This window comes from Xenopus laevis, chromosome 2S, assembly GCF_017654675.1.
Source record: "Xenopus laevis strain J_2021 chromosome 2S, Xenopus_laevis_v10.1, whole genome shotgun sequence".
In the NCBI taxonomy this organism is placed as follows: domain Eukaryota; kingdom Metazoa; phylum Chordata; class Amphibia; order Anura; family Pipidae; genus Xenopus; species Xenopus laevis.
This window is the reverse complement of record NC_054374.1, coordinates 39,270,012-39,289,260: the sequence shown is the minus strand read 5'-3', so window position 1 is coordinate 39,289,260 and position 19,249 is coordinate 39,270,012. Positions and strand designations below refer to the sequence as shown.

The 19,249-nt window shown below is 37.4% G+C and overlaps 1 protein-coding gene across 2 annotated transcripts in view; it reads right to left on the bottom strand.

Annotated features, from left to right (window-relative positions):
- Window positions 1–19,249, bottom strand: part of rap1gap2.S (RAP1 GTPase activating protein 2 S homeolog) — a 440,223-nt gene that overhangs the window by 311,589 nt on the left and 109,385 nt on the right. For both annotated transcript variants that reach the window (XM_041583680.1, XM_041583679.1), the window contains exon 2: window positions 11,495–11,530. In XM_041583680.1, the coding sequence (XP_041439614.1) occupies window positions 11,495–11,517 (23 nt within the window). In that variant the 5' untranslated portion in view covers window positions 11,518–11,530. The remainder of the gene's footprint in view (window positions 1–11,494; window positions 11,531–19,249) is intronic.

Genomic DNA, 19,249 nt, shown 5'->3' with positions numbered 1-19,249 from the left:
GGCTCTTTTGGGCAGAGCTCTTTTCAACTTGTATTGGTTACTGGTCGCTAGGTTTGTCATTCTGTATGTTCTTTATATAAACACATTTATTTTACAGCACTGCACAATATGTTGGCACTTTAAAAATACATTTTAATAATAACAATAATAATAATTATCAGACCTGGGAGAAGTATCGAAATGCTTTACAAAGGAGCTTTAATTTAACTTAATTAACTCTCCTACTCTCCTATGTTATTCAATTCAATATGCCAGAATATCCAGTTATCAGTTGGAATACTGTAAGGTGGGCATGGATTATGTGCTTATTGTGGTGTTACTTATTAGTAATGCACCAAAAACCATGATTTGTTCAGGATTTGCCCTGAAATATTGGGATTTAGCTAAATCCAAGAGCCTGGCCAAACCAAATCCTACGCCTTAAAATCATGTGAATTTTTAGCAAACAAATAAAAAAATTGTAAAATACCCCAGGTCCCGAGCATTCTGGATAACAGGTCCCATAACTGTACAGGGACTTGCTCTTACACACTTTCTGGAATTTGATCACATATTATAGCAAATGACATAAGGTTATGTTCATATATCTCACTGGCTGTGCTTCAGACTGATACACCATTCTGTTTATATACATGGGTATAAAAAGGCAGATGAGTACAGAGAAAGGGATGCTGATGGCTACACAATCTGATTTGCTCAAAGGGACATTAACATAAAAAATGCAAGCCTTTTTAAGTAACAGAAATAAAATGCAGTGTTGCCCTGCACCGCTAAAACAAACTGTTGTGCTTGCTTCAGAAACTCTACAATAGTTTGTTTAGCCACGGGGGCAGCCATTCAAAGCAGAAAAGTCTCAGGTTACACAGCAGATAGCAGATAAGCTCTGTAGAACATAATGGTGTTATCTGTTATCCATTATTTAACCTGTGCCAATACCTTTTTTCAATTTCCACAATGGCTACTCAGCAGCTTGTTCATATGTAGTATATAGTAGTGTTTCTTAAGCAAACACATCAGTTTTACAGAGCAGGGCAGCAGTACATTATCTTTTTATTACTTTAAATCACATTAATTTTTTGGTGTTACTGTTCCTTTCAGTAAAACAGATTACATAGCCTTAATATAAAGTACCCTAAAAAGGTCTATTAACTTTTATGATACTCTCAATCCAAGAACAGTTCCCAGAAGGTTTGTTTAATTCTTCTAGAAGGCTGCAGCATATACATTTGTGGCAGCAGTTAATGTAATTTATCCCATAGGCCCATACGCTGCAAATCAATATCACTATACTTCAGTAACTTCAATCTTCTGTCCTTTATGTTTCAACTGAACAAGTCCATTTTTATAAGGAATGCTTCTTAGCCTTCATATTTTCATTTTTTTATAGTTTTTTGCGATATTTGCCTTTTTCTTTTGAGCTTTTCCAGCTTTTAAATGGGGGTCACTAACCCCATCTAAAACTCTGTAATGCTCTGTCAGGCTACTAATTTATTATCAGTAATATTTATTCCTCATCTTTGTATCCAGGTCCTCTATTATTCATATTCCAGTCTCTTATTTAAATCAGTGTGTGGTTGCTAGGGTAATTTGGACCCTAGCAACCTGATTGCTGAAATTACAAACTGGAGAGCTGCTGAATAAAAAGCTCAATAACTCAAAAACCACAAATTATAAAAAATGAAAACCAATTGAAAATTGTATCAAAATATACATTTTTACATAATACTTAAAGTTTGTTTAAAGGTGTACAATCCCTTTAAAATAAGCAATGTAAATAGTATTTGAAACTATTCTATGGCCCATAATCCCTAAAAAAATTATCTGAATTTTGTAACATTATGTGTGAAGACTAGGGCGAATTTGTCCTGTTTCGCCACAAAATTAGAGAATTTTAGTGCGAAATTATCAAAACAGGCAGAAAATTTGCAAGAAAACGCGAGAATTTTGACGCCGGCATCACTTTGCCGCCAGCATCACTTTGACGGCGGCGAAAATTCCTACCCCGGCGACATTTGACGTGCATTAGTCAATGAGAGTCCGTTTACTTGTCGCCAGTGTCGGAATTGTCGCCGGGGTAAAAAAAAATCCGCCACCGTATTTTCACTGCAATTTCACAAATTTATTAGACAGAGACGGAAATCGCCGCGAATTTGCATCTGCCGAATAAATTCGCCCATCACTAGCAAAGACCATTACCAATGACACAAATCCAAGGATAGTCGGCATTAAAGCACACATTTGTTTCTATTGTCCCATATCAATATTAAATGGGATATTTGCGATTGGAGACAAAATCCAAGGGGAGCAGGTACATCACAAAATATATATTTTTTTGTAATAAACTGATGCAATTGTAATAAACACCTTTCCCACGATGATCGCTGAAAGTATTTTTTTTATATGAGGATGTAAATGGCATCTGATATTAACATTTTTTTTAATTATTTCTCTTGGCAGTAAAATTATTACAATTCCCAAACATCTGTGAAGATAACACGCACTGTATGAGATGTGTGCTTCTATCTGCCAAAAGCTAATTTTGATACCTGGAGCAAAATAACTGAGAACAGTCATGTGCAGCAGACTTTTAAATGTCCTTATGTCAATTTACTCAGATTTCTTGATATTTTCCTGATAACCCCAGTAGCTAAAGCCTGTTATTATGTAACCAAAAGTCAGCTTGGGTCTTCCTACCATTTGTTTGTGTTACATAGCACATGCCTTGTGTTCTGCTGATAATCATACCTGTCTGTTCTCTCTCTTCTGACCCTGTGATGCCCCTTTATTAACAGCCCTACCTGCTCTGTGATTTGACATTGAGTACAACTGACTGTTCTTGTAGGTAGAAAGGCTGGCTGGTATGCCTCCCAACATTTTGGAAATAGAACTAGGGGCAAAACGATTTGGTGCGCAGAGCGTGGTGAACATTTTTGACCACGTCCATTTTTGTGGCCACACCCCCTAATTAACATGACCATTTTACAAAATTTGGCAGGTTATGAAAGTCTGAACACATTTCTGTGTTTTTTAATGTGTTATTACAATTTTGCTAATGCAGGCGAATTGCCCTTTAAACTGCAAGTCAGTTTCCCCAAGAGACCTGCTTATCTTGAATTGTTACAAAAGTATCTAGGTATATATTCAGGGCCAATTAAATTAGAAACTTTGTATCTTTTTCTGACAGTTCATTGCAAGAGATCAAAGAGAAAGTCAGGGCATTTCAGTAACAAACCAGGGCCTGCGGATTGAGCTCTCAAAATCGAAAAAACGGGACAGTTGGGAGGTATGTCTCAGGTTTTGGTATTTGTTAAATTCGCTTTTAGAAACATCCAAACTAAACTAAGAATTTATTCACCGCCAGCAAATCACGAGAATTCGCAGCGAATTTGCACCTGGCGAATACATTTGCCCATCACTAAGTATACTGATATATCATATTCTTTATAAATATTATATTTTTTATTGAATATGATATTGTTTAATATATTATAAGATTCAATTCAACTGGCAAACCACACAACTATTATAACTTTTACAGGACCCCCACCTACTGATAAGGTTGACATATTTAAGAGCATAGCAATTAATTGCCTGGTATCCAACAACCCAAGGCTGACAGGTATTGGAGGCATTACAAAGAGATAAAGTTGATTTATTTAATGACTGAAAGTGTATTGATTACAACACATTTTTTCACTTCCACATTCCAAACTGCAAGGATATGGTGGAACAGGCTATTAGGATCCCCCCATTATATAGGAAATTCACAGTTCAGTTTTTTTATCTTGATCTAAGTCAACCATTCTTATCCATGAGCTTCCTGGTGTGCCACAAAAGGGCTGTGATTGGCTATTTGGTAGTCCCATGTGGACTGGAAGTCTACATTAGGCTATGCTAGGCAGAAAACCTGTTGTTTATGCAACCAAAACTTGCCTCCAAGCCTGGAATTAAAAAATAAACATCTGTTTTGATGTCACTGGGAGCAACATATAAAGGGTTGTATAACCCCTGTTGCTCTCGAGCAGGACCTTCTGGTTGAGAATGGTTTGGGCAGACCCTATTTATATTAAATATGCAAGGAGTACATATTTTCTACCACAATGATCAGAGCCTTTAGGATGACAATTCACTGATATCAGTGTTGGTGCATGCAGTTTGTGTGTATAATATGTATGGTGATGTGTGTTGTTTAGGATCAATTTTGTCATATAAGGCAGTCATCAGAACTCTCACAATCTATAAATATTTTTACTCACAGATGACAGCACACTATAATTAGTGATGGGCGATTTTGGGGTATTTCGCTTTGGCGAAAAATTCGCAGAACGGCACTGGCGACTTGTTTTTGATGCATTTTGAACATTGTTTTGATGTTTTTTTGGACCCCGCCGTCCGTTTTTTGGATGTCGGCGCACATTGCCGGTGAAATTGCGCCGGCATCCAAAAAAAACGGACACCGGGAATTCGCAGGAATTCACCGCAAATTTGCGCCTGGCGAATAAATTCTCCCATCACTAGCTATAATATACTGTTAGGCACAAGCGCACCCCAGGCTTGCAGAAGACAATTGCCTCATTAGCAAAGAATAAGCTCAGTGATCAGAGCTTCATTTAGGATTGCTTGTCTGGCATCTACAACTTTCTGCCTGATTTGCATTTTATTTAAATTGTGCCTTTGGAAATAATGGATCACATGGTCTGCACAGCCACTAATCAAGCACAGCATCACCACCATTATTATTATTATTATATGTTTCAACTTCTCTGCCATTTAATTTGTAGGATGTGATTGTGTTCAGAGTAAAATTCTCCTTCACAACTGGTTTGGCATGAAATACACCTGATGTAAAATCAAGATATCTAAACAGTGCTCTAAATGAAAAAGAAACGGGTAGACATCTAATTATAACATAAATACATCTGCATAACTGTATCCACAGCACTGGGGACGTATAATGTGGTAAGAATTACAATGGATGGCTGTAATATAGAAGTGCTGCAGATGTTTTTTTGGTCCTATTGCAGGTAAGGGATCTGTTATCGGAAAAGCCCTTCATCCAGAGAACGACACCTTACAGTAAGGCCATAGACCCCATTATAAGGAAAAAACTAACATTTTTAAAAATGATTTTCTTTTTCTCTGTTCTCACGTACCTTGAACATGATCCCAACTGAGATAAGATTGATCCTTATTAGAGGAAAAAGAATCATGTTGGGTTTATTTAATATTTAAATTATTTTTAAGTAGACACATGGAAATCCAAATTATGGAAAGATTCCTTATGTGGAAAACCCCAGGTTCCAAGAATTCTAGACAAAAGAGCCTATACCTGTACTAGACAAACACGCATAACATTGCTCAGAGCTTTGCCCTTGAACTTCCTACTACTACCACTACTCATTGCACACTGTGTAACATTTATTCCTGGTATTATAATTCATAGTAACTACTCTGCTAAAATCTGATTGGCTGAACTGTGTTATTAGAGGTAGCATAAGTCTCTCTGTGTACAAAAACAACTTAACAAGGAGCTACAAAGGCCCATGAAAAATGTATTTTAGGCCACACACTTCTCATGAAGATTTTCTGTTTCTTAATTAATCAGGGCCTAACAGGGCCCTCTGTATTCATAGTTGAAAAAAGACCAAAGACCATAAAGTTCAACCCCTCCAAATGAAACCCAGCATCCACACATATACACACTGACTTCTCCATACACTCCCGTAAACTCTATATACTCATACACTAACTATAGATTTTAGTATCACAATAGCCTTGGATATTATACTTATACAAGAAATCATCCAAGCCACTCTTAAAGGCATTAACAGAATCAGCCATCACAATATCACTCGGCAGTGCATTCCACAACCTCACTGTCCTCCTACGCTGCTTCAAATGAAAGGTCTTTTCTTCTAGTCTGAAGGGGTGGCCTCTGGTACATTGATCCTCTTTATGGGTAAAAAGGTCCCCTGCTATTTGTCTATAATGTCCGCTAATGTACTTGTAAAGTATAATCATGTCCCCTCACAAGCGCCTTTTTCCCAGAGAAAACAACCCCAACCTTGACAGTCTCCCCTCATAATTTAAGTCTTCCATCCCTCTAACCAATTTAGTTGCACTTAGTCTCTGCACTCTCTCCAGCTCATTTATATCCCTCTTAAAGGGCATGTAGAGGCAAAAAAATAAAATCCCATTTTTACTTTCTTTAATGAAAAAGAAACCTATCTCCAATATACTTTAATTAAAAAATGTGTACTGTTTTTATAAGAAAGCTGACAGTATGCAGTGAAATTCTCCCTTCATTTACTGCTGTGGATAGGAATTGTCAGATGGTCCCTAACTGCTGAGCAGGGAAACAATCATACTTATGAACAGCAGGGAGAGCCCCCGCCTTACTTCTCAGCCATGCAGAACTCAAGCAGCTTTGTTTATGACAATCCCTAAGCAGCCCAGACCACACTGAGCATGTGCACAGTCTTAGTCTTGCAAAAATGTTTAACAAAGTTACAAGATGTTAACTCCCTGTAGCCAACTTTGAAAGCATCAATTATTTGTTTGATTAGGCTTGTGGTGCAGTAAGTTCATGTTTATATTTAGTATACAAAATACAGCATTTCTAGCCTTATTCTATTTTAGACTTTACATGCCCTTTAAGGACTGGAGTCCAAAACTGCACTGCATACTCCAGATGAGGCCTTACCAGGGACCTATAAAGAGGCATAATTATGTTTTCATCCCTTGAGTTAATGCCCTTTTTTATGCAAGACAGAACTTTATTTGCTTTAGTAGCCACAAAATGACATTGCCCAGAATTAGATAACTTGTTATCCACAAAAACCCTTAAATCCTTCTTAGCTAAGAAAACTCCCAATACACTGACATTTAGGGGCAGATTTACTAAGCTCGAGTGAATAGTTCGAATGCAAAAATATTAGAATTTCGAAGCATTTCTTTGGGTACTTCGACCATCGAATTGGTCAAATGCAATCAAATTCGATCGAATCAAATGATTTGAACGATTCGAAGTAAAAATCGTTCGACCATTCGATAATCGAAGTACTGTCTCTTTAAAAAAAACCTTTGACTTCATACTTCGCCACATTATATCTACCGAAGTGCGATGTTAGCCTATTGGGACCTTCCAGAGCACTTTTCTAAGTTTTTTTTTGAATGAATAAAAAATCATTCGATCGATCGCTTAAAATCGTTCCAATCGTTGAACGATATATATATATATATATATATATATATATATATATATATATATATATATATATATATAGATAAGCTCCTCTACATCTACACGTTTCGGTTCTCTTTGAACCGTCGTCGTCTTGACTTGACCTGATACATACCCTTGAGTGCCAGTGCATAGTTTGAATATATATATATATATATTATATATATATATATATATATATATCACGGTCCAATGAGTATCCGCAATCCAAGGCACACAATTGCAGCTTATCCAGCTGGGGTGCACGGTTAAAATATATGTATTTAAATTTTCAGAAGAACCAGTACTCCCATACATAAAAAATATTTGTTTTTATTTCTGTTGCATTCCTGCAACAGAAATAAAAACAAATATTTTTTAGATATGGGAGTGCTGGTTCTTCTGAAAAAAAATAAATAAATAAATATATATATATATATATATATATATATATATATATATATATATATATATATATATATATAAATAAGCTCTTTTGGGTAGGACCGTCTTCATCTTTTGTGTTGGGTACTCGTTGCATTGTATGTAGTTCATTAGGTTCTTTGTATAAACATATTTATTTTACAACGCTGTGCAATATGTTTGAGATCTAACAATATACGTCAATAATAATATAAATAATAATAATAGCTGACATGGATTAAAAGCACCCAGTCTTACTGAAATAAGTGACCCTACCAATCTATATTCATTGTTAGATAGAGGATATGTTTGTTCAATAGCAAAAAAGATATACAAATCAGTAGACACTTATACAGTAATAATTTAAAAAAAATGCAAAAAATAACGCAATAATGAGACAGAATATACAGTACAATATTTCCCTGTCTGTGATCAATACATTTTTCCCATACTACTAGTGCATTCTATTTCTAAAAATGTTCTCCTGCCTTTTGTTTGCACAGTTTCATTGTCTTGTGCTTCCAATAAAAATCCCGTAAAAAGCACTTCTCCAGCCACAATGTATTACATTCAGCAGAATGACTTGCATACAATAGGATCCATTTATCAAACCCCTTGCACAAGTCTTCATCCCAGCAACAATAACAGTGTTTATTTTCCATGCATCATAAATCACATGTATATTATCTGACATGAGATTCCACTTACTGGGCAAACTTATAATTACCATACCGGCCGCATGATTTCAATGAGCTGCATGACTTGCAGTCTGGTGCAAATAACAAAAATACATTTAGGTGAATGCGCTCACCCCATAAGAGCCACATGAGCGATTATAATAAAAATCTTTGACTGGTCTCTTGCTGGTAGCGTGCTCTCTATGGGTGAACTGAGCAATGTTTATTAATGTGTTTAAAGAATGGAATCTCTTCTAGAACTGGTCCCATTGACATTCATAGATGATGGTATCAATTTCACGAATAAATCAAAATACACACCTTTGAATGAAGATATCAACAACAGAACAACATAGTTTAGTAAATGTGACTTTTGACACTTTTTTTCGTAAAAAAATATCTTTATAAACACGCCCATAAGTGATAGAAAACTACCTTTAAATGAAAAGTGCCCAAGTCTGAATAAAAATTAGCATAGTACTGGAAAGATGTAAAATCCCATTTATATTTCCCAGCATTTGGAAAGAATGCGAGTTTAATGCCATTTTGTTCAATGATTTGTATTACAGGTATGGGATCCATTATCCAGAAACCCAATATCTAGAAAGCTCTGAATTATGGAGCTTACAAATGATTTCCTTTTTTTCTAACAAAAAAACAGCATCATATACTAGATCCTTTAGAATATATGATTAATACTTATTGGAAGCAAAAAGAACATCCCAGTGGGCTTAATTCATGTTTAAATGGTTTCTTAGTAAACTTAGGGTAGGGGGATCCAAATTACAGAAATATCCGTTATCTGGAAAACCACAGGTCACAAGCATTCTCGATAAAAGCTCCCATACCTGTACAGTTTCAACACATTTGTAGCATTATTCCCTTCAATAACATAAGGTAAGAAAGGCAATGACAAAAGCATATAGACACGGCATTTCTCTCAGGAATTGAAACAAACAGAATTTTTTGTATTTGTTTGCTGTATACAGGAGAAGCATTGCATTTTACAGTGTATGGCCTTTCAGAATAGCTTTAGAATAGTTATTGGGGGTTCCAGTAAATCCCCTCTTAAAACATTATGAGGGTTATTTACTAAAGTCAGATATTTTCTGATTATTTAAATAAAAAAGTCCGACCACACTAGAATCCACGATTGGACATTATATATTACTTAAAAAGCACGATTTAATCGTATTGTAGGTTTTCTCCTAGGTTTTTCCAAAATCATACCATTGTTTGGATTTTTGCCCAAAAAGCCCAAAATACAGTGGCGTAACTACCGGGGGAGCAGGGGGTACGATTGGGCCAGGGCCCGCACTCCCTCAGGGCCCCCCGGCAGCTCGCACGCCGCTGATTCTGGGCGGATTCCGGGCATACGGAGGGGGACGGGGGCGCGGCTGCACGTCCTGCGCCAGGGCCCACCCCCCTCTAGTTACGTTGCTGCCAAAATAGTAGTTTTTTTGGGCTAATTTCAACACAGATCACAGAAACTTCTAAATAGCATAGGGACCTCTCCTATTAACATACACAACCTTGGCAGGTCTGAGATGGCGGATTTCTGGATTCTGACTTTTTGCAGCATCAGACTTTAATAAATCACGAAAAATTTGAGTTTTGCCCAACCGGACTTTCCCTTAGCCTGCCACCAAACACTTGTGTCTAATGATCACAATGGGTACACATGCAAAGACTAAGCATGCACCAATTTGAAGGGGGTGGGGCAGCCTGTTTCTTAGTGCAGCGCAATACAGCCCTGTACTTCACTGTTACTGCTTTGCCCCTAACTTTGTCCAGAACAGTTGTGTAAGTTGGCCATTACGAACACTGCAGTAATCTGATGCATAAACAACTTTTAAAGGTAATTTCTGCAAATTCTTGTCATGTAAATGTGGAATAAATTCTCTATGGCTGCAATAGTTTCACTGCTAAAGAACAACACTGACTAGTGATGGGCGAATCTGTGACGTTTTTGCTTCGCCGAATAATAAATGACGAAAAATTCGCGAAACAGCGCCAGCGTCTCATTTTTTGTCCAAAAAAACAGAAGCCAGTGTCCATTTTTTTTTTGACGCCGGTGAATTTTTGCTGGTTTCGCGAATTTATTTGCCAGCGGTGAATTGCAGGAATTTGCCACGAGTTTGCGCCTGGCGAATAAATTCGCCCAACACTAGCACTGACCTGTGACTATGGTTATGCCACTGGTGCAGTATACCTTGAGTTACAGAAGCTAATTTCCAAAGGGGATATGGTTGTGGCATATTCTCCTTCTATTCTATCCTAGCAATAAATAGGACGGTTTATGGACTTTTCTGTATTTTTTACTGTATTTAAAAAGCAAAAGGGCATTTTGGAGAACTTGGGGCAAAAAGGAGTCACTCTAGGTGGAGAAATGCCAGTGCTGTGCTACTAATATCCAGTAGAGCACATATTTGCTGCAATTATAATGTGATGATCCCAATGTAGAGTAGTAGTGATGGGCAAATTTGGGCCGTTTTGCGAATTTCACGGGAAATTCGTGAATTTTTCAGCGAAGCAAAGAAAAAAATTTTTTTTGACGACGGCTAATTTTTGCTGGCGAATTTGCTGCGGTTTCGTGAATTTATTTGCCAGCGGTGAATCGTAGAAATTCGCCGCGAATAAATTCGCCCATCACTGTTGAGTAGCAGAAAGGGATGTCATCTTTGTGATTCACATTTGTGGGGGTTGCATATCATACCAGAAGAGGGTGCAACAGGGGGACCCTTATAAAGGCAAAACTTGTGCATATTCTGGAGAGAGAGAGAGAGTACGTTATGATGATAATGCAGCATCCAAAATCACCCCTTCTGCCTCTCATTTTGTGTTCAGTAAGAAACACCTGACAGTGGATCAATGGGAGGCAGCAGGCGATTTCAGGGTTTTTCAAGACATCTAATAAGTAGCAATGCTAAGTCATCAGTCTTAGACTTCCTATTTGGGGGGCAGTGATGGATACAATTGGGAAAGTAACTGTTTTAAAATGTATGTGCCAATATGCAGGTTGTCCAAGGTTTCAGAGAAGAGTTGTGGTTAAGAGTGGCATAAGAGAAAGGATTTTTAATGTGATATGAAAGGGATGGGAATTGCAGGCCAAACCCTTCTTTAATAGCAATTATGACCAACAGAAGTTAAAATTAAAGAGAAAATAACTTACTTGACTTTCAGGCTAGCCAGCATGGCTTTGTCAATCCTGCAAAATCAATTTGAGAATGAATTATTCGCTTTGCAAGTAAAGTGCACTTTGTATATGAAAAGCATAAATTGACTTACGGTAACCATCAACTTACTGTAACCATCTTTACAATTTTAAGTTGATTGATTAACCTTTAAAGTGCAGAAACATATTGTGCTGACTGACATTTACTAAATATTGACTGCATTAAATCGATAAATTTTTCTATACTCATACTGGAGCTTGGCCTTAATTCAAAGTGTTTCTTTAAAGCGTAATGTTCCACATTAAGGGGCCTACTTATCATACTGTGTAAAACAATTAATGCCAGAAAAACTGTGTGAAATATGTAAAATAAATGGCAAATATATAAAGGTGTGTGTTTTATTTTATGAATGCTGGTAAAATAATTACCATTTAAGTCAACGGGAAAATTCAAGAGACAAAAATATCACAAAAATATACAGGGAAAAAAATATGACGAATGAATGCCATTTTCCCATACAAATGGCTGCTTCTATTTAACCTGCATTTTTATACAGAGCCACGCAATCAATGAAAATCACCAGCGGCATGGCACTCGCGGCATTTCTTTTTCCGAAGTCGCCCAAATTTTCCTCATGAGGCAACTTGGGGCGACTTCGGAAAATGTGCCATGCCGCTGGCGATTTTTCATTCTGGCAGGCGGAAGGCAGGGGAAAGCAGTTTTTAGCAGCGATTATTCGCCCCAAAGGAGAGGTGATTAGTCACCGGGCGACTAAATCTCCCGGTGTGAACACTTATTCTTTGACTGTACAGTTTCAGAAATTGGTGGTGCTGTTGTTACAAAATTCATTGTACTGTCAGTTAATAGAAATTCAATAGCTCTAAAACTGAAATAATAAGTTATGAATGTGAATTGCAAAAGTATATCCTGTATCCAGCTGCAAATATGCAGACTATGGCAATTATAAAGATAAACTACTCTTATAGGAAAGCCACACTTCCTAGGACATGTTTGTATAAGGTTTTGGGATTTATCTAGTTTTTTTTATCAAATTAATTGTTTAATATCCATGTGTAGATCGAAAATACAAGTGACCACTGGTTTACTCACATATAAGGATGGTGTAACAAATCACAGAGAAGGGTAGATAGAGGAGGATGATACAGCAATTACAGATGTCACTCCCATAAGTCAAATAGTTAAGCGTACATCTATTCCCTCAGGCAGATACACGTCCACGGTCCAGATCCCATCCAGTGGAGTGGTTAGGGAGAAAAAGTCTAGCCTAATACCCTATCCGCTGTTGTCCCTTCACTAAAGGCATACAAGGAAGCCTTGTGGGAAGCTACTCCCTGCAATTATCCTTGATGGAGCACACAATTGCTCTTTCTATATAATCTGACTATCTTACACTCCTAGAGAGTCTATTAAAGAATCTACCCTGTGCTTGTTGACCTCGTTCACTGGGTTTCCTGGTCCCCGACTTAATCACTAAAGGTGCTGTCCCTTTAGGGCGGTGGCTTTACTGGGCCTTGGTGTACCCAGGCTCAATGGGAACACCTAGCTGGAAGGACACCAGGAGCAAAAGAGGAAGATCCACCCCTTTCCAAACACTATATGGAAGTGTGGTAGGAAGTGGTCATTACACCCTTTGGCCGATAACTACTGGTTATGCAAAAACAGGAGACGGGTAGGGATTTAAAGCTATAGGAGCCTAGAAGATCCTATAGGTCGCTACAGTAATATTACCACAAAGTGCCCAATAGTACAGGCCCATCATTGGTTGATGTAAGTTCACCTAGGCTGGTGCCCACTCGCATATACTAGCATATACATCTAACAAGCTTACATTGAAACTGAGGTTATGAAAAGACAGAAGATGTTCATCAAGTTCAACCTTTTGCCTGGTTAAATGCTACCTAACTTCTAGCTGATCCAGTGTAAGAGGCTGTTTCCACATTATTGGCATTGTACACATACCGAATAGTGAATGTGAAACTGAAGCGGAAGATCCAGATCAAGAATACAATCTAGTTAAGATTGGAGGATTAAACCTTCCTGATTTCAGAGCTTTTAATTTGTCAGCCCTCACCAGATATCCTATTGAGTGGATCTCTCAAGGCAATACATTTACAAACCCCAACATTGAGATCTTTCAAGAACCCTTTTTTGATATATTAGCTGATTTGCATAGCAAATGGGGCAATGTTCCTTATGACTTTAAGAGGAATCCTATCTATCGTGACTCTATATTTGTGTGGAAACATTTATTCTCTTTACATGCCAGCCAAACTCTTACTTAAACCTTCAGATTATCAAAAGTCTGATACTTTTATATTTGTAATTAAGAGAAAGTCACTGGTTTTGGTTAAATATATATTTGATCCTGGTCAAAACTCAAAGAACAATAGAAGCTTTAGGATTCTGATAGATACTATTATTTAGCGTGTCAAAGCGGTCTTTCTCTGTTACATAATAATAAAACCTGATTTCAGCTGAACACAAGCTTGCAGACAATTTGGCAGAATTTTTGGAATTCTCTGGTTTGATCTCTATTAGCTCTCTTTCTAAAAAATTTTGGAATGTCTATAGTACTGATTCACACCCGTTATCGAAACCTTCCACTAAATGGTCTGAATTTTTACGTTGTCAAATAACTCCCTCAGATTTGGTAAAATCAATTACTGATTACAGTAAATTAATTTTAGCAGAAAGTTGGAGGATACAACATTTTAAGCTTACCCACCTAGGCTATGGAAAATTGTTTTCGAAAAATTCCTCAAATAGCCTTATTTCATACTGTCCTAAATGCGACGAGACTAATGTGTCACTTTTCCATTATCTATGGTCCTTTCCAAAGATTGATCCATATTGGAAGGAAATCCCTGTTTTTTTGAATTATCAATTGAACACAAAGATTAAAATTTCTCCATGCTTTGCTTTTTTTTGCATCTAGATAATATAGTGTATCCTTCAGTTCCTAACACAAATTTTATTTCCCATGAAAATAAATTATTGACAGTTTTTTTCCTAGCTGCTTCCAAGGAAGCTTTATTTAATTCTTACAAAAAGAACCCCCTCATTAGCAGATGCTATTTCTTTTATGAACCAGCTTAGTTGGCAAGAAGCCTTATTATCCAAAACCAAAGGAAATAATTCCATAGACTCTTTTAAACTGATTTGGTCTTATCTTAAAGCTTGTAACTCTAAATTCAGGTGAACAAATAAGATGATTTTTCCAATTGTAAGATGCGCTTTCAGACATTCCAGTCGACGAATGGACATTTTTCTTTCTTTCTTTCAATATGTGTACATCCATTGGCTTAGTTAATTTTAGTTAATTTCAGTTAGTTGTTGTCAGTCTCTTTAAATGGTATTTAGTTTTTAATAACACTATGCCATTGTATCGATTACAACATGTCTTTCTTCATCTGCATAATATTTGCTGTCATGCTGTTATTACTTGTTTAACATGAAAATCAAATAAAATATTTTCAAAATAAAGAATAGAATCTTGAGTGGTGCATTGCTTTCAAGCTTGGAGAATGCTGCCAGGTCTGTGCCCATGCAAAAAATCCCTAGCAATCCATCGTTTACCATTTTAACCTGAGAGAGAATTGTTTCCTGCCAAACCCTATGATACTTCATTAGTGGAGTTCAGAATTTCTACAAAGATACATGCAGAGAAGGATCCATGCTGTAAAAATGTCATCTGCGTTACAAATCCTACATGTCAGGAACAGTGTTGAATTTCAATTATTCCAGAACATTTTCTCGCTGGAAGGCCTTGTTTTCTTTTAAATTCCCTACAGATATTTTCCTACAGATATATTTTCTCTTATCAGACCTATTGCTACATGCCATTAAAATGTATTGTAATCCTCTGTATACAGAAGCTGCTGACTGTTTTCATTATAATAATAAAATAATACCTTGTGCTAATGAAGCTGCATAAATCCGTGATGATGGTAAAATCCAATTGGGTTTTTATTGTTGAAATGGTTTATAAGTTTAGCCTTATATCCTACGAAAGATCGGATCAGGCCTGTCACTAACCATTCAGATTAAATAAAGTAGTTAAAGAACAAATCGGATGATGTACTGGCTGTGACAGCCATCGTACGAACGTTATATCTGACAAATTCTAGTGACAGTCACCCATTGATATCGTCAGATGGGCAATACATGCAGAGAAATTATAATTAGCCAACAGAAATCTTTTAAAAAGTCTGATCGACTAAACAACTGATCGCCATAGTACAAAAAATGTTGACATGATCCACATATGGTCCAAAAATTGTACGAAACTTTAAATTCGTACAATTTTATCCTTGTGTATATGGTCAGCTTAAGGCATGGTGCTCCAAATTACCCAAAGGCACCTTATCTGACAGGTTTGCTTCAAGATGTATTAGTATATTGTTATGTCTTTATCTGAGTGTTCAGGATTTGTTATCCCAGACCAATCAACACCTGGATATGGATACCTGTGTAGCCTGAGAGGAGGGTATCTTGACTGTGCCATCCCACATAGCAGCTAGTTTGCATAATGCAGGAGTACAAGAGCAATACCCCTTCTGCAGGATAGGACTGCTGTAGGGATCATGGCGGCAGCAGGAACAATCATCATCACAGTGTCCACACAGCTGGGTCTTCAGGTACTTTGTTTTCCTATTACCCTAGACAACTTCACAGCATATAGTCTTTAGATACAAAGCAGTTAGGTAGTCAAGCATTGGGGACCCCATTAGCATTTTTGACAGGCACTATAGCTCAATGGAACAATTTTGATTATGTCTTTTTCTGATTCCTGATCCAGCCCAATGACCAATTTGTTTCTTGGGATACAGTCAAAAAGAGTTTAGGTTAAGACAAAATTAGGTCATTACAGGACTTAAAGTCACTTCAAAACAGCTCCAATCTCTGCCAGTTAAAGTTATTCCAATGGTTGGGGTTGTGCCAGAAAGTTAAGCATGGCAGTGTCGTGCATCAGAAAATCCCACCATTTTATTAGACTGAACAGGGAACATAAGGCATATTTGGAAATTTGGGGGAAGTTCCTCAAAACAGGAGGTCATATTGGTTATAACCATCTAGCAGTAAAGAGGAAATGCAATAGTTTTAAGACACAAAAAGGTGATGGGAAGTTTGTTCTTTCTTTGATGGTGCATCAAATCTGGTCTAATGGGGGCTGAGGCACAGTGCGACAATATTAAAGGTATTCCTCATACTGGTTGCCATCAAAATATAGGGTCACTATTGCAAACAGGATTGTGCTGCTCAGCTCAGGCCACCTTCACAATCAGGCCAGTTTTGGCATTTCTAAGAAACATGGTACTGTGATACAGGCAGTTTTATATTAGTTTTAGGTAATTTCGTAACGGCATTTCATATGTGTGTGCGATGACAGGGCCGGGATCAGCATTTCAGCATTGAAATCCATCCTGTGAGAGGTCACTGCACACACATACAAAGTGCAAAATGCAGAAGATTGGCTTTTCTGCACAGGCAAATACACACCAGCAGGGAAAGGGACCCATTTTAGCTTCTGAGGGTGGGAAGGAAGCTGGCCACCATTATCCATTTTTGACAACTGTAAAGGTGCTCCATGTACACTTCTTATTATTGAGAGTGGTGATTTCTTCTTCTCTTTCTGGGGGTTATATATCTGTGGTTACTTCACTCTACTCTCTCTCTTTTTGTGTATTTATAAAGAAAAGTGGGTTTTATTTAGTATAAGAAAACAAAACATAGTCCAGGGGCCGCAAGCACTGGATAATCCCCAGCTTCAGGGGGGTAACTACCTGGGGATCAGGATCGCACCCGGGCCCACACCCCCTTGAGGCCCTCTGGACGCTCGCGCCAATGAAAAGGTGCACAGAAAACTGGGTCTGGAGGAGGTGGGGGCCTGGCTGCACGACCTGCACCTGGCCTGACCTTCCGTAGTTGTGCCAAATTTTTCTAAGTCCCAAAAAACCCTGGCGTCTGTTCCATTTTTCTGAGTGATAGTCCGTAAAAATATTTTTTGGGTCGATTTTCTAACATATGGAACATAAACTATACAGTGGGCTCATGTGTAGGGCAATATAACAACTCTATTTTATTTATTAAGGTTCCCTGGACTTGTGTAATGTAATGTATTTGCTGCAACATATACGTCCATGTAACTTTATCATTTCCCGACGTATGCAAATTAGGCAACGCTAGCGCATCTTCGCTTTGATTGCCAAAGTAACGCTGGTGAAAATTTGCCATCGTTCGGAGCCCACGACGCAACTTCGCACTTTAGTGAATTAGCGTTGTCCTAGCGAATTTCCGCCTGGAGAAGTGTTGCTATGGCTGCTAAGCCGTCGCTTGCAAATTTTTAGGCGGTTTTGGAATTTGCCCCTAAGAGTGGTGTCAGAGGGGGAAAGGGAAGTATAATTCGGTTTTCTCCCCGAATGCTGTTTCACTGATTAGTTTGGATTCCCTGTAAAAATCCAACAAAAGAAAGGCATGTGACAGGCTCCTATAAGTCAGCCGGGCATCCAGACTTTAGAGAAAGTTTTCTGTGTGTTACTTAGGCTAGTGAGCTTCTCCAAGACCAAAATGGTGTCCAGTATTACTTTGACTAGGTGGAAGTCTAAAATAGGAAATTTCCAAGCTGCAGCTATAACCTGTTTCGAGGCTGAAAAAATTTGGCTTATCAATTTCCAAAGGTATTTGTTACCTTTTGTGTATTAGTGCTTCCGCTAGGTCCTCTTTTAGTGTTAAATTGGTGGCATTTGTGATTCTAGAGAATAAGGTTTTATTTGCATTCTGCTTTCAACTCTGATATGACTACACTTATTTACTAAAATCAGAAATTTTTTACTATTTTCTTAAAACTGCTTTGATGAAACACCAGTCCACAGTTTTATTGTATTTATCAACAAATTAATTCAAAAAAATCTGGTGCAGGAAAAGGTTCTAAAAAAATCCATATTGCACTTTTTTCGGATTTGCTGCCCAAAAAATGTTTTTTAGATTATCGCTCGAAATCCACAAATTAATCGGAAACCCAGAGCAGATCATAATATCTTCAAATTGTAAACGCCATTGACTTCCATATGACCTTAGCAGGTTTGAGATGGAGTACTTTTTTATTTGAACTTTTACCAGTCTCTAGGTTTAATAAATGATGAAAAAATGTGCTTTAAAACTCTCACCAGAAAAGATTGGACTATAATTATAAAAAAAAAACCTATGTAACCACCTGCTCATGTGTAGTTAATGCCGCTTTAAATAAAAAAGATGATGGTGCATTTTGTAGTGGACAATTAGAATTTCTAATAACTGAAAAAACCTTAAAAATATATGAGTCATCACCTATTTATAAAATCACCAGCAGCAGGACAGATGGGCCTCCAGCCAAGGCTCAAAAAATAATCAGTGAAAAAACAACAATTCTCTAAACTGGAATTGTAAAGTTCTATGACCCCTTTCATTCAAGCAGAATTGAGGTCAAAGGAGCAATGTTTCTGCAGTACAAGTAGGCTAACTACATCAGGCAAGTACTTGAATAAAACTATGAATTCAATGTTTCCAAGGCCATAACAATGTTTTAAAGGTTGACCAATACTCACGTTATAGTTTAATGAAATCAGTATTTGCTGTTGTAAGTCCCGGTGAGTGCTTGTTTGTTCCTCTCAGTGGAGAAAGGTGACCTTTTTGTTTGGGGAGTCTACAAGGAAGTGTTTCCACTTGAGAACATATCATTATCCATGAATATA